Here is a 16,061-nt window from a genome sequence, read left to right as displayed (position 1 = left end):
TGAATCTAGAGCAGAGAGAATACATGTGCACCAGCATCCGACAATTTTCTACACTCTGGGTCCTAGTGGTGCCCCCCACCCACCAGTTTAGCACCTGAGGCGGTCGCCTCAGTTCGCCTCATGGTGAGGCCAGTCCTGTTGCTTTTGCCTACCTCATGCACTGATTCGTGTGAAGTCCATTGCCCTCAGTGTACCCAGAAAAGGGTTTTTGTGGGACTGGGGGGAGGAGGAGTATGCTGCAGAGACAGCACAATGATTCCATGTCCCCTAGACCCAGTGGAGCCTCTCACCTCTCTTCACTTGCAGAAGGGAGAATAGCCCTCCTCCCCCCGCACCCCTCCACCACAGTTTTCATTCAGTATGAACTATTACTCAAGCCAGGATCCACCTAAAAGAGATGGGTGCAGATAAGGATGAAATAGCCAAATTACAGCTGGGTTCATCATCATGAATGGTATTATTCTAGTGCCCAGGAGCCTGTTTTGCTAAGTGCTGCATTAACACATAACATAAAGATGGTCTCTGCCATTAAATTCTAAACACCTCAGTGCCCCCACTGCTTTGACAGGATCGGCTTCTCATGAAAGGCAACGGGGGTTAGAAATAAAAATGGGGAGTTAGCAAGACTGAATCCTTCACTCCTGGCTGAGCTGCTCACTCAGTGTAGGGTTTTGAGAAAAACTGCTTGATTTGCTTCTGTGACTCCATTCAAGTCAGCTGGCAAAATGGATACCAAGCAGAACCAAAGCAAAAATTGAGTGGTAAAGCAGAGGGTGTGTTTATAACACTGCTCTACAGCCAAAATGCTTCTGAAATAAATGTAGTCCAACTTTACTAATTCTGGGTCACTGAAAACGAAAATGATGCTTAAAATTGTTGATTGGCTCTAGTTTTCAAGATATGCTATTGGGTCAGTATATACGATCCTTGACTTGGAATGGTGGAGGATAAGTGAGTTATAAAGGGAAGGGATCTCAATTTAAACCAGAAATGACTAAAATACATCTTTGACTGGATCTATGAATAAATCTATGACTGGGTTTGGACAGTACTTGCTTTTTAGGCAAAACAATGAATGATGCAATCTGAAGCTGGTATGAATTGCATCATGTTATTCCTAGAAGTCATGGATGATACAATCATAACGAAGCTTACATCACTCTGCTGAACAAATTGCCCTATATCAGCTCTAGAAATCATACAGTGTCCTGCTCTCTTATTTGTCAGTGTTTGATTTTGCAAAGGGACACATTTCTGTTTAGCCAAAGTGAGCAGAGATTTCTCATACTTGTGTGAACAGTGCAGATAACTTCTGCTATGTTTGTGGTGAAGTGACTTTTGCATCACAAAAGCGCAGTATAACCACTATGGTTAAGAAAGCCTATCACCTTTATTTTGGCTGCAAAATTGGAGATCAGGACAAGAGGTGGGCCCCACACATATGCTGCAACACTTGTGCAACAAATCTTCGCCAGTGGTTGAACAGGAAAAGGAAATCTATGCCTTTTGCAGTGCCAATGATTTGGAGAGAGCCAACAGATCATACCAGCAATTGTTACATCTGCATGGTGCCTCCAGTTGGGAAAGGTGTGTCAAAGTGGACTGTGCATTAGCCAAACATTCCATCAGCTATACGCCCAGTACCCCAAGGAGAAGGACTGCCCGTTCCTGATGCACCAGAATCATTCTCACTTGAGTCAGAAGAGGAAGAGGATGAAACTTCTGGTCCTGAACCATCAATGTCACAGGACCCACCTTTTCTCCCCTCCTCCTCCTCTGAACCACACCTCATAACACAAGGTGAACTAAATGACCTTGTCAGGGATTTGGAACTACCCAAGAGTAAGGCAGAGCTGTTGGGCTCCAGACTACAGCAGTGGAATCTCCTGGCAGGCTATCAGGGCAAATGGAGCCCATCAATGCTTGCAGACTATTGCTGGACAGTGACAAGAGATGCTCCATTTAATGAATACAAGAGACAAGCCAAGAAGCACCGAGTAGTCACTGAATAGGACTAAACTATGTACATAATAGTTTTTTGCCTTTTGTTTCATAATAACTTTTATTTATATAACCCTTTTGCTGATTTTTAAAGTGTTACATAAACAGGACAGGTGAAATATTATCATGTAAAGCAACCATAAACACATGAAAATACCTGGGTTTACAATTTATGATTAAAACTCTACTATCTACACAATATACAAAGACATAAAATGTAAAAACTTAAATATGTTAGAAACAGTAGCCAATCAGTTGTTTTAATTGTCATATTTGAATTCAGCACATCAAAATACATAATAAATATCACATTTTATCTCTGAAGCAGACGACTTCTCAAAACTTGTAGACCAGTGTAATGTAGAAAGTTCAGTCGGATCTAATTTTTCCCCAAAGGAAACTGTAAAGTTGCCTTGAACCTCTGTGGAACTCTCTCGTTGAAGGAGGTTGTGAAGGCCAAGCAGAGACGTCCCATGGGTACGGTGAATCGGGGTGACTGCCTCAGGCCCCGTGCTTTGGGGGGTCCCACAGGCAGGGAGGTGACGTAGTGAGGCAGGCGGACAAACAGGGTGAGGAGGCGAATGGGGAGGTGAATGGCAGGCGGGTCGAGGAGCCTCCCCTACCAGAACCACCCCCCTACCCCCAGTGCCTCCTGCCCGTCCGTGGGCCCCGCCCATCAGTGCCTCCCCCTCCCTCTCAGCACCTACAGCCTCTGGTGGATCAGGTATTTTGCAGTGTCAGGAGGTGCTGGCGTGGAGGTGGGAGGAGCAAGGGCGCAGCATGCTCGGGGGAGAGGGTGGGACTGGGTGGGGAAATGGCGGAGCAGTGGTGGGAAGAGGCAGGGTGAAGGTAGGGCCTTGGGGGAAGGGGTGGAGTGTGGGTGAGGCTTGGGCAGAGCCAGGTGGAGCACCCTCTGCCACATAGGCACCGAGTTTCTAATGTCCCAGGCCCCGCAGCCTCCTAGGGATGGCCCTGTGGCCAAGACTGTAACAAGGTTCAAAAAAGGACTAGGTAAGTTCATGGAAGACCGAGTCCATCAATGGCTATTGCTAGGCAGGGATGGTGTCCCTAACCTCTGTTTGCCAGAAGCTGGGAAAGGGTGAAAGGGGATGGATCACTTGATTCCCTGTTCTGTTCATTCCCTCTGGGGCACCAGACATTGGCCACTGTCAGAAGACAGGATACTGGGCTAGATGGACCATTAGTCTGACCCAGTATGGCCATTCTTATGTTCTTAGGGTTGTTTACAACGTAGAAAGTTTACCCAGATCTATTTTTTTTTTTTTTTTTGGCCAAACAAAACTGTAAAGTTGCCTTGAACCTATATGTCAGGGGTGGGGAACATTTCTTCTGTCGGGGCCATTGACCCACAGAAAAAAATCAGTCTCAGGCCCCACACAGCCCGGGGGGGGGGAGGTAAGGGAAGAGGGCAGAGGCTCAGGGCGTCACCCCACAGGGGACCAGCTAGCACTTTCAGCTCCAGACTTGTGGGCAGGGGGTACAGAGGCTCAGGGCTTCCCCTGGATTCTGGGATGGGGCCAGAAATCAGGGATTCAGGATGTGGGGCTCCAGGCTGGGGCACGGTGTTGGGGTGTGGGAAGGGATGAGGACTCTGGCTGGGGGTGAGGGCTTGGTGTGCAGGAGCGGGCTCCGGGCTGGGGTCGAGGGGGTTGGAATGTGGGAGCGGGCTCACGGCTGGGGCGCCGGTGCGGGTGTGGGGTCTGGAAGGGAGTTAGAGTGGGAGGGGGTTCCCACCTGGGGCAGGGAGCTCAGGGTGCAGGCTCCGGCCAGGTGGCGCTTTACCTCAGGTGACCCCCGGGCAGCGGCGCAGCAGGGCTAAGGCAGGGTCCCTGCCTGCCCCGGCTCCACACTGCTCCCAGAAGTGGCCAGCATGACCAGGCAGCTCTGAGGACCTGGCGCTGGAGGCGGGGGCAGCACACGGAGCTTCCCAGGCCGCAGAGACATGCTGACTGCTTCCGGGACTCGCTGGTTGCTTCTGGAACTTGTGCAGAGCCGACTAGACTTTTAACAGCCTGACAACCCTTGCTTCCCCCCCGCAGCAGAGTGAGACGGCGCTCGTGGCTCCAGCCCTGCAGAGAGGCGCTGAGGCTCAGGGCTTCCAGCCCACGGCATGGAGACTTACCACAGGCCGTAGGTTCCCCACCTCTGCAGTACATAATGGACGCAATGCAGCTGCCATTCCATTCTCTTGTCTGCTTTAAAAACTAGGTTAATACAATGTATAAAAGAACAAGACTTTTTAGCCAAGCAAAAGTGGTCTCAAGTTAGGATACATCAAGAAGAAAAAAAATGTTCCCTTCAGTGCTTTGGGACATGAGCATCAGGCCAAACAGTGAAACATGTAATAGCTACCCATGTCCAGTACGCAGTGTTCTCTTGCTTTACCTGTTCTTATACAGAAGGAAGAAAAAAGGACACAGTCTGGATATCAGGCAACTTTTCATTTTATTTCTTATAAAATATATTTTATATTGCTGCTGTAAAAATTACATTTCACATTTTTATTTTATTACAATAAAAATAATACTTGGAAGACAGCTGAAAAAAGCTCCAATGAGACAGAAATTCACTGATACAGCATATCCCCGTTAAGATGAATAGCATGCCAAAGAGCAGCTATTGGCAACAAATGTCCCATCTTTTCCACACTTTCTCATATCCCATAACTCCACAAAGAACCAAGTTACACAAAGCTAGGGTAGGGTGCATCTACCTGAAGATTTCCCATTACTTTAATCCAATGAGGTGTAGAGTGACGGGGGTCGGGGGGGGGGTGCTGAACTTCACACAACACAACTGCTTTGCATCTTTTAGAGGTCCAATCTCCCATCAACAATGAAGGGTCACAATGTGTAGGCTGGACACACTCCAGTTAATGCCTAGCAGGAAGGTTCCTATGTACATACATATACATGCACAAAAAGACAAATCAGACCAAACGGGCATATGGGAGGTGTTTCTTAGCTGAATTCACAGGTCAGGGCTATCTAATGTTTGGAGGTTGAGGGGGACTTGCTTACGGTTAGAAAAGCTCTGAAGCATGGAGTCTATGCATATACAAGAGTGGCAGAAGGAAAAGTAGATTCTACTAAGCGTGGTTGGAAGCAAGTTAGAAAATTAGGCTGAGAAAAGTGAAGAAAAAACAAAAACCTTTAAAAATCTTGCTGTGTCATTTCTGCCAACAAATTAAAAAAGTGTAAAAAATAAATTTTAAAAATACCTGCAGCAGCTGTTCCAACAAAAAACCACCAACATATAAAACAACCACCATATTGTTAAGAACTATTTTGTCCAGTTAAATCTGTACCGCAAAAGCCCTCAAAATAAAGTGTAAGAATCCCCCTCCCCTTTCAAATCTTTTAAAAAACAACACTGATATAATATATTCCTATGTAAGATCTTTTTATTATTATTAAGTGCTCTTCATTTTGGAATCAGGCATTGCAAGATGGCTATGTGTATAAACAAAGGTGCTGCAAGATAGGGAAAAAAAAGCCAGTGGACAGTATTCAGTGTGTGTTAGTGTGTAATACTTCTCTCCTGCCTGCCTTCCTCCCATCCCACACACGCCTGTGATACCATGGCAATAGCAGATAAACTCTGCATTCCTCTCTGTCCTAAGAGTTTGTGCCGCTTAGCGAGGGTATACTGTATACTACATGCTTCTGTAGGTGACTGCTTATTCCAAAGTCATTTACACTTTTTTTAAAAATCACATTTAACAAAAGCAAAATGTTATTTTTTTTTTTCAAAACCCAATCTTCTGTCAGCAAAAAAATTATCCTTGAAATAAACATATATATATATAACCCATACAAATGTTTGGGTTGAGGACTCTGGATTGTTCAATGCTACAATGCCAGTTATTGCGGGGTGAACCTTAAAGAAGCTCATAGGATTGATTTGATCAGCACCCATGAGGCTGGATGCTTATTTTAATTTCCTGAGTGACCCAGATTGACCATATGAATTGCAGGGTCCTAAGCAAGAGAAGGGCCCAACAGTGCCAGAGAAAGCGAGCGAAGGGTGGGCAGGGTGAGTTGTGCCCTGTTCCTCCAATCTCAGGGCTGTTGAGAGAGAGGAGACTACAATCAGTAAACTGCTAGGATGGCTTTATTTTAAGTCTGCAAATTGTTCTAAAAAGGTCATAAAATAGGCTCTCTGATAAGATTTCTGAACCTCTCCACTTCCTGTGTCTCAACTCCTTATCTATAAAATAGGAACACTACCACTACCCTACCTCACAGAGGTGTTGTGAGAAAAAATACACTAAAGATTATGAGGTGCTCAGATACTACAGTACTGAGGGATGAAAACCTTAAAAAGCTGAGCCAGGAATAAGAGATGAGGCATTTCTCTGGTTCCAGAACTGGGAATGAAAAACAACTAATAAAATCAGAATCTGAACTTTTGGGGCTTCAAAAAAAGACTTCAATTTGAATTGCAGGCAATGATTCTAGTCAGTTTTACTTTATCCTTCCATAACTCAAGTGCAAAAAACACAGCAGCACTTGCATGCAAGTAAGCAGCATCCAACATCAAGAGTTCAAACTGGGAGACAAGAGGTTTTCTTCCATAATTTTATCAGTGGGCACAGGTGTCAGCCTTAAGGGAAAACTGCAATGTAACCCAAAAGATAGCTCTTAAATGCAGTGGTTAAACTACGTATCTAATTCCACAGCCTTTTCTCATGTGAGTCATCCCACTGCAGTACTGAGGTCACGGACAGTACTCATACAAGCACTTGCAGGAGTAGTATGTACAAGTGTCTTCAGTCTGAGTGTTCCATTCTGTGCATTCGAAGAAGTGAGCTGTAGCCCACGAAAGCTTATGCTGAAATAAACTTGTTAGTCTCTAAGGTGCCACAAATACTCCTGTTCTTTTTTTGAAATACAATAAAGACCAATTATTAATAAACCAAAAGGTGCATTGGCAGGTTAGGATTAAGCAAATTCAAGTCAAGTAAAAACACCTGGAAATTAGACGGTTTCTAAGGTTTGGGGGGTTTTCCATTGTTTTTGATTAATAGAAGAAGTTGGTTAAAACCAACCATTAAATCAACTGAAACATTTTAAAATAAATAGAATATTAGAACAGCCCAGTTTTGAACTATGTCCTGTCAGGGGTTCAAGTAGTACTCCGGCTGCTGGGAAGCACAATTCTTCACCATGTAAATGGCAGCCCCAACTGACTATCATCAACCCCTTTCTCTGAATGGTACTTTTGAGGCAGAGCAACCACAATGTCTGAAATCTCTTTTGGAATGTGATTCCTTTACAGTATTTAGTCAAATATTACACCTCCCTGGGGCTTAACAACACCTCTTATGACAAATCACTGCAGTTTTCAAAGGTCACCTGTACAGAACAGTTCAGCAACTTGTCTGCTTTCATAATCCACATTTCTCACATTAGACTAAGCCAGTGGATCTCAAACTGCTAGCTCTTTATAGTGATCATCTGAGTAAGACTCATAGTGATGGGACTGAAGTGTAAGAAAGGGCCTCTTATGGACTCTTTCCTTCATAAAGTGTCTGAACCACAGTCACTGAAGTCAACTGGAGGACGCCCATTGTCTTCAATGGACTTTGCATCAGACCCACATGGACCCAGGTAGAGAACCTGACCCTGTTGAATCAGGCCTAGCTGATTCCATTCCATTGGCTCAGATCCCACTGGAGAACCCAGTGGACTGGGTGAAAAAAACAAATAGGGAGACATACTCACTTTGTTCCTGCTTCCCATAGGCCAATTTGGCATCCACCAATTTAACAGCAAGCAGAAGACTGGGTTCTAAAATAATACACTGTATATATGTACAAAATTACAAAAAAAATACCAACAAGCACGCCCATATATAACCCCCTTTGACTGCACCACCTGCCCCTTTATCAACCAGGCTCACGTTGATCCGGGAGGAAATAACATCCTCCTGGTCACATGAATTGTTTTTACAAAGAAAGCGTAGTCAATCATATGGTCCTTAAAAATACACCAGGCTTGTTTCTGCCTTGCCCATGGGTTGAGGTCTGCAGTTTATGGCCTATGATTATCAAAAACGCAGCAAAAAGTCCAATGACCCCCTTCCCACCCACTCCCATTAATACAAAACCTTCAACTCTGACTGCAGCCGAATTATGCACAACATGAACCACATGGCTCGTGTGTAGCTGCCATTTTGTATTTACAAACAAAACAGACTTCACAGCGCCAGGATTCTCTGCCAACAGAGTGTAGCATTTGAATGGCTTTAGTGACAGGGGCATGCCTTGCCCCGTTAAGAGAAACCACGGCTCCTTAGTGACTGTGCCAGAGCACTTCTGTGACACCCACTGAGTTCAGCATGATCAAAATGGCACACTCTGGGGGCAGTGTCCCAGTCAATCCTCTCTGCTACCATCGCATACTGTACTGGGTTCAATGATGGAAACAATCACTGACTCCCCAAGACACAAAATGGGGACGTATAGAACAAAATTCTTTGCCTTTGTGCTCCAAGGACACACAGTGAGATGGACGGAGACACTGACAGTAGCATCCTGGTCGCCAGGGTCCTGTCCATGCAGGGCCAAACTTCCACAGGACAGCTCACTGTGTCATGGGATGCACTCTGCTGTTCCTCACAGCAGCTGCAATATGTGTGCTGGTATTGTGGCTGGACTGCACTCGTTACCAAGTGGCTTTTCACAGCTCAAACAGTAGATTGGGCACTTCCTACATGTGGCTGATCAGTCAGGAGAGCAAAGACCAAAAAAAAACAATAAAAATTGGACTTGACTACTGGTGATCAATTAAATGGTGCTCTTCTCCAAAATCAGAGGGGCCTCTGGAACGTTTGATCTGTCCTTCCAGCTCTCTCAACCCCTCCCCTCACAATTTCAGAAAGACTCCTCGGGCTTGATTCTTCGCTTATTTAAACCTGTGGAAGTCAGGAGTAACTTCACTGAAGTTACACTGCTATAAGTGACAATCAGGCAAACAGGGACAAATTCTACCCCAGAGGATGGTACACTGTACACAATGATGGATCATCAAACCAGAAACATTTGAATCATGTAAAGAGAATATGAATTTTTAAAAAATGAAAGCCAGAAAGCTGGCTTCTGATATCTTTCACAATTCAGAATTTCGTAACATACCTATCTATGACGCCCATTCAGCAAATGACATAAGCACGTGCTTATCTTTAAGCATGCAAGTAATCCCAACTCATTCAGCATGTACTTTAGTCCCACTGATTTCAACATAATGTAAAAATGTATGTAAGCATTTTGCTGAATTGGGGCCTAAATGTGTATGTGTCCATCCTTTTTAGCCCTTTTGGGTTAACAATATTGATCCTGCCAATTTTGCAGAAAGCTACATCAGGTTTCAAAATAAAAACCCATTCCCTGTAGTTCAAAAAGACACTGTTAGACCCAAATTTTCTGTTTTTCAAAGAAATAAATTGTTTTCATAAATCTAAGATAAACAAAAAAATTGTTTTGTTTTAAAAATTTTTTTTATCTTTTAATTGAATTTATGTTGATGTATATTTTAAGATTTCAACATTGCTGATGCAGCTGTATCAGAACACACAAAAACCAGGAAGTGAAACTGACCAGAGACATAGCAAGTTCAGCTTTACTGTCAGAGCTGAGAGCTGTAAAAAGTAAACATAGTATCATTGGTAAAAAGTAAAGAAAATAACTTTAAATTCCTCCCATTCCAACAATTTAAGGTGTTACTAGTAAAACATGAATATTATTTTCCTTTTTTAAACTATGATTGTTATTCTGACCGTGTCCCTTTAAACAAAAGCAGACTTCAAGCTTTCTAGCCAGTGAAGTAACAAGAGAGAGATGATCCTCACCTACTTATCCTACCTACTGACCTGAAAGATCAGTAGACTTTACTGTTGAGCTGGGAGATCAGTACAAAGTTCTTTGGTCCCTGGACCACCAAACAACAAGTCTCCTGTGAACACCAAGCAACCAGCTTTCTTTCTTTCCCTCCCTATTTTTACTATAAAATGGGAGGTTTTGTTTAAAAAAAAAAATTGTAAAAACCCACAGAAAGTGTAAAAAATTAATAAATCCAGCTGACATACAATATACAGAACTTGGAATTTACATGCAGCTCTTGAGATCTCTGCTGAAGCCACAGGAGATAGATACCTCCAAGTTTGCTGTGCCCTGGTTTCAGCAATGACGAACTTTGGGTGCTCTCGGCTAAGAGAGAGAGAGAGAGAAATTCAATACTCCTGAAACGTTCAGGTGCTCAGTCCAGGAATCGCTGGCAGGCCTTTTTCCACCGGCAGGCCGTGCACCACTGATCTCGGTGCTCAATTCCATACACTTTACGGCATTTCTTGGCTTCGCCACGGACTTTTCTGCAGAGTAACAAAAATAACCAAGACGGTGAAATGGTTATTAAAGCGTTACAGAGCTCAGGAGCGAAAAAAGAGCATGTGCAACACAATGCAAAGTTGAGCTAAACCTGAGGAGGAAGCCCCAATGTGAACAAAGCATTAGACATTCACAGTAGACAGCAATCCTGCAATAGCAGAGGGATGGGCTGAACCCATTGTACCATCTCTTTCCTATGGGGCAGCTTCTAGAATTCTAAGGGCTTGTCTGCACTTGAAATGTTACAGCACCGCAGCTGCACCTACATGGCTAGAGCACTTCAGTGTAGACACAACATACACTAGCAGGAGGGAACCTCCTATAGGTGTAGGTAATCCACCTCCCTGAGAGGCAGTAGCTAGGTTGATGCAAGAATTCAGCCTGGGGCTGATTTAATGCGCTCTAGAAAAGGCCTGAGTCTCTCAAGGGTGTGGATTTTTCACACCCCTGAGTGACGCAGCTGGGTGACCTAACTCTTTGCTGTAGACCAGGCCTACGTCAAAGCTCATTCCAAGAAAAGTGGAAAATCAAACCATAGGGTTTTCTTCTTTTCAGCAATACTAGTCATCTCCACAGCACCATTATTAGAATTCTAATACAGAGGAAAGCTGGTCTTATTGTTAAGGTACCGGACTGAGATTCACGAGATTGAGGGTCAATTCCCAGCTCTGCCACAGACTCCATGTGTGATCCATGGCAAACAACTTGATCTGTGTCATGAATAACACTTTCTTTCTCCCACACTTTATTTCTCTTGTCTATTTAAATCATAAGCTCTTTGGGGCAGAGATTTTCTCTTACTATGTGTATTATAGAGAGTGCCTATGTATAATAAGTGTCTTCACTGATCTTAGTTGGGGCAATAATTCAAATACATAACACCTGTTTTCATTCTGAAGAGTCACAAAGCAGAAGACAAACTACATACAGAGTTCAGTCATCCACCACTGAAATGCAGTCACCTCTGGGATGGAATGTGGCAGCTACTTTGTACCAGCAGTGCTACATAAGAATTTTTAGGAGGAGAAATGAAGAATAGTGCCCCCGGTTATTAAGTATTTAGGCAAAGCTATAAAATGCAGACAGCAAGGAGGGAGAAGCTGCCAAGTGTACAGCAGGTTGCTGGATTGAAGGGAAACCCTGGAACAGATATGGGCCTGACATAAATTAGCAGGGTGGCAAGGTCTGATGGCTTCACCTGAAGGCCAGTCTCCAGAAATCTGAGAACCAAGGTATGATACAGTGGAGGTCAGTTATTATTTATACACTGCCACACGCAGCTCCATGCCATAGCTGGGGCTGGCAGAGAGTCTGTCATTTCCCTTTTTAAACAGGGACAAGATGGAAGGAGGCAGAGGACAGCAACTGATCCCACAGGTTTGGGGCCCCAGAGCAACTGGAGCCTTCTGGGATGGGGATGGGACATACTGAGGCTGCAGGAGATTCTCACACACCTCTTGAAATATGGACGGGTCAGCTCTGGGCTTTGCTGAGGAAGGCCCCCAGGGTAATCCTGGACTAGGCAGGAATGCACCTGGTCTCCTGAATGTGTGAAGGCTTCCTGAGGTTGGGGGGGTTTCTCAGGAACATGGAGCAATTCCCCTGCAGGGCACTAACCTACTCCGAGGACCATGAATGTAGATCCCTGCCCAACGTAGAGTTATGCTGGTGTGACAGCACCAGGCCTATCACCTGGATGCACATGTGTGGCCTACTCCGTTAATGTCTTGTACAAGGCTAAAGAGGTTGGGTTGAAGAGACCTACTCAGGCAGAAGCCCCAGTAAGGAGGCTATGCAGACCGGAGGGGTGATGAGGCTTTAACCCAGGGGTCGGCAACCTTTCAGAAGTGCTGTGCCGAATCTTCATTTATTCACTCTAATTAAAGGGTTTGTGTGCCAGTCATACATTTTAATGTTTTTAGAAGGTCTCTTTCTAAAAGTCTATAATATATAACTAAACTATTGTTGTATGTAAAGTAAATAAGGTTTTTAAAATGTTTAAGAAGCTTCATTTGAAATTAAATTAAAATGCAGAGCCCCCCAGACCAGTGGTCAGGACCCGGGCACTGTGAGTGCCACTGAAAATCAGCTTGCGTGCCGCCATTGGTACGTGTGCCATAGGCTGCCTACCCCTGCTTTAACCAATACAAAATAGCCACAGGAGAAGATAAGCTTCTAAAACATCCCCATCAACATCTCACCATCATAGATCACCCAGTACCCAAGCATCGATAAATTCTACAGTGCCCAAAAGTATGCTAGGCACCTCAGAGGAACATATCAAAAGAAAAGATGCTGATGCCAGTTTCCAAGCTAGCCAGGGACGTGACACAGGAAGGACAAAGTCTGTAGTGAGGTCACGGGATGACCCAGTTTGGGTACGTGCACATCTGGGAGGTTTCATTACCTATCGTTATTATTTTAATTTACGCTTCTTGTAAGACAGGTGGTCAAGAGAGTTCAAAGCGAGGCTCCTAAGCCAGGAGTAGCTGGTGGCTTGGTTAACAGGGACTGGCAGGGGTTGCATGGAAGAGGCTTAGGAAATACAAGGCTGTCCCCCTGTGCAGGGTGGAGGAGATAGGAGGAAACTTGGTAGGAGACAAGGCCAGATATCTGGGCCAGGGCAGAAGTGAGTCAATAGTAGTTGGCCCCTGACAGCACTTTCTCTCTGGGGATATCAAAGAACCCTGAGGACATTATTTGTGTTACCGCAGCTACTCATGGAGCAGCACTCCACAGTGCAAGGCACACTGCAAACGCAGAACAAAGAGCTTAGCCTCACTACGCTTCTGGGAAAAATATCATCCTCCTCCTCATTTGGGAGATGGGAAAACTGAGGCACAGAGCGGTGACGTGATTTGCCCAGGATCACAGAGAGTCTGTCGCACAGTTGGGAAGAGAACCCAGGCCTTCAGTCTCATGTTTCCCCCAAAAGGACAGTTACAACCACTTTCCTACCACCTAAAAGACTGTCCAACAAGAAGCTTTTCCATCTATAAACTCTCTTCACCTAAAGGCAACAAGGGATGTGCTTAAAAGGAGAGCCTCCCTGGATACTTTTACATTCCAAATGCTTTAACTGCTTTTCCTTTTTTGTGTGTATCTTTAATAAAAGGTTAAAGGGATGTTTAAATGGTGTGTTTGCCGTGGTACTAAGTCTCTCTACCAAACCCCGAACGTTGTTTAACACTGTTTAATGTTGGTCAGTGACAGGGTCACGTTAACACCTTTGACTCTTTGGGCCCGTACAGCTCACCTAAGTTAATACAACACAACCACAACAGCACCCTTCCTGTCTCCTGTCCCACCTGCAGGATGTGGTATCTGCTCATTACTTCCTACGCTAACACTTGCTCTTCTCCAACCAGGGCCGGCTCCAGGCACCAGCATTCCAAGCTGGTGCTTGGGGTGGCAATCTGAAAGGGGCAGCAGTCCCTGTTGTTTTGCCCCCAAGCAGTGTGCCGAACTGCCACCGCGGAGGACGGAGGCAGTCCGTGTGCCGTTAGGGCGGCAGGCATGTTTCCGTGGTGGCGGCAATTCGGCGGCAGCTTCTATGTTTAGCTGTCCGTTGCAGCTTCAGCTAAACACAGAAGCTGCCGCCGAATTGCCGCCGCTGCAGAAACGTGCCTGCTGCCCTAAGGGCGCATGGACTGCCCCCATCACCTGTAGCCGCAATTCAGCGTGCTGCTTAGGGCCGGCTCTACAATTTTCAGCGCCCAGTCTCCAACAGTCCCAAGGCAGCATGGTCCCCACCCTGCTTCCCCTCCCGGCAAACTCTTACCTGGTGCCACTGGGAGCCCTGGGAGGAGACGCAACAATCAGGTGTGACTTCAGCATTGGTGTCGGCTGCTGGTGTTCACTGAAGCTCAGTGATCTGCTTCGAACCTGCTCATGAGAATCAGTTTCAGATCTATGAGTTATCACACGCATCAGACGGAGTTCACTCTCTGCTGAGGAGGTCTGTCCAGTCAGACGGATCCAGCCCAGCCTCTGTCCTCAACAGCCTATGGAGACTGATTTTACTGCGTGCGTAAAGCAGCACAGAGAACAGATATGTTCTTGCATAGCTCAGCCATGGGGTGCCATGTCCTCTGAGCCGGCGGCAATGCACAGATCTCCCCTCAGGCAGCATATAAGCTTCAGGGAGTGACAAAGGCTAAACCAGGTTCTCTTTAAAACTCCCACTCCATATTCCCTCCCACACCTGCCCGATCACCCTTTCAAAGGTGCTGTGCAATTAACTGTGTAAAGAAAAAAGAGCCAAGCAGGCAGGACTCACTGGGGAGAGAGAAGGGATGGTGGAGGTGGCAGCAGCCCAGCTGATGCTGGTGAATATGTGCGGTGACACCGGGATCTGAATTGATGGCAAGGCCTGTAGAAGGAAAGGGGAGCAAAGGTTAGTGGTTTAACATTAAGCCTTCAGAGGCAGTGTTGGTAATTGTCAGGATAGGGGAACCAGGACTCCTGGGTTCCATCTGACTATCACTGGCTCACTGGGTGAACTGGCCAAACACCTCAATACCCCTCAATACCCCTCCTCCCTGACTTTTGCGCTCTTAACCATCCAGCCTGCAAGTTCTCTTAATGGAGTCTTTACAAGACGTTTCTTAGGTAAATTCCTTAACCTGGAACGATTTCACTAGGTCGCACCAGAACACCTTCTCCAGGACCCTTATGAGGTCTGCAGAAGAGGGCACCTGACCTGCCAGCCACAGGAGCTGTGGGATACCAGCCTTCAGAGGCCCTACTCCAGCACAGACTCTGAGCTCCACTGCGCAGACACCTAACACAGCTGCCGGCCTGCTACTGAGCCCAGAGGCAGAGTCCCCCACCCTCAGCAGGGCTGCACCTTCAGTTCACTTTTCAGCACGCAGCCTCAGCAACCATATGCACATAGCAACCTTCCTTACAATTATTCATTCGTATTATGGTAGTGCCTAGAGACGCCAGCCAAGATCAGGGCCTCACTGTGGTAGGTACATATATACACATATAGAGCGAAAAGCAGCCCCACCCCTGAAGATAGGAACTAAAGAGACAAGACAAAAGGGGAGGAGAGGAAATATCCTCATTGTACGGATGGGAACCAACGCACGCAATTAGGGGTAACATTTCCAAAAGTGATTTAGAAGCCTAAGTCCCATTTTTATGACTGACTTTGGCTCTCAAAGCCAATGGAATTTAAGCTCCCAAGTCATTTAGGCACTTTTGAAAATTTTACCCTTAAATGACTTGCCCGAGGTCACACGGACTCTGTGGCAGAGTCCAGAATTGAGCCCTGATCTCCCCAGTCCCAGTCTAGTACCATGACTACGGGGCAACCCTTCCTCTCCAACGTTAGCTGCTCTCTTTCTGTGCAAGGGGTACTGCTCACGCTCAGCGGGCTGCTTTCCTTCCTATCAAACAAGCGCTCCCAGGGCACTGAGAAACTTTTCCCCCTGAAGCAGATTTCTCCAAGGTAGTTACATAAATTTCAATTTCAACCGCCAGCTGATTGGGCTGTGGGGCTAATCAGAAAAATGTTACAAGATTCCCTGCCCCTCCCACACATCCCCATGTGCAAAGTGTATTTTTTCCCCTCTCTCTCTTACTTCAAAAAACAGGATACTTTTTTTTTTTGTTCAGCGACTTTCCACACAACCCGCCCCTCCCT

The 16,061-nt window shown here is 45.7% G+C and overlaps 1 protein-coding gene across 3 annotated transcripts in view; it reads right to left on the bottom strand.

Moving 5' to 3' along the window:
• Window positions 1–4,753: 4,753 nt before the first annotated feature.
• Window positions 4,754–16,061, bottom strand: part of ZNF395 (zinc finger protein 395) — a 46,226-nt gene continuing 34,918 nt past the window's right edge. For 2 of the 3 annotated variants that reach the window (XM_030555154.1, XM_030555153.1), the window contains exons 8-10: window positions 14,688–14,780; window positions 14,190–14,293; window positions 4,754–10,392 (exon numbers count right to left, since the gene is read on the bottom strand). In XM_030555154.1, coding sequence (XP_030411014.1) covers window positions 10,281–10,392; window positions 14,190–14,293; window positions 14,688–14,780 — 309 coding nt within the window. In that variant the 3' untranslated portion in view covers window positions 4,754–10,280. Of the gene's footprint in view, window positions 10,393–11,290; window positions 11,411–14,189; window positions 14,294–14,687; window positions 14,781–16,061 lie in introns of all 3 variants that reach the window. The other variant, XR_003999435.1, reaches the window with a different exon arrangement.

This window comes from Gopherus evgoodei, chromosome 3, assembly GCF_007399415.2.
Source record: "Gopherus evgoodei ecotype Sinaloan lineage chromosome 3, rGopEvg1_v1.p, whole genome shotgun sequence".
Lineage (NCBI taxonomy): Eukaryota > Metazoa > Chordata > Testudines > Testudinidae > Gopherus > Gopherus evgoodei.
Note: the sequence above shows the minus strand (reverse complement) of the source record. Positions and strands in the feature narration are given on the sequence as shown.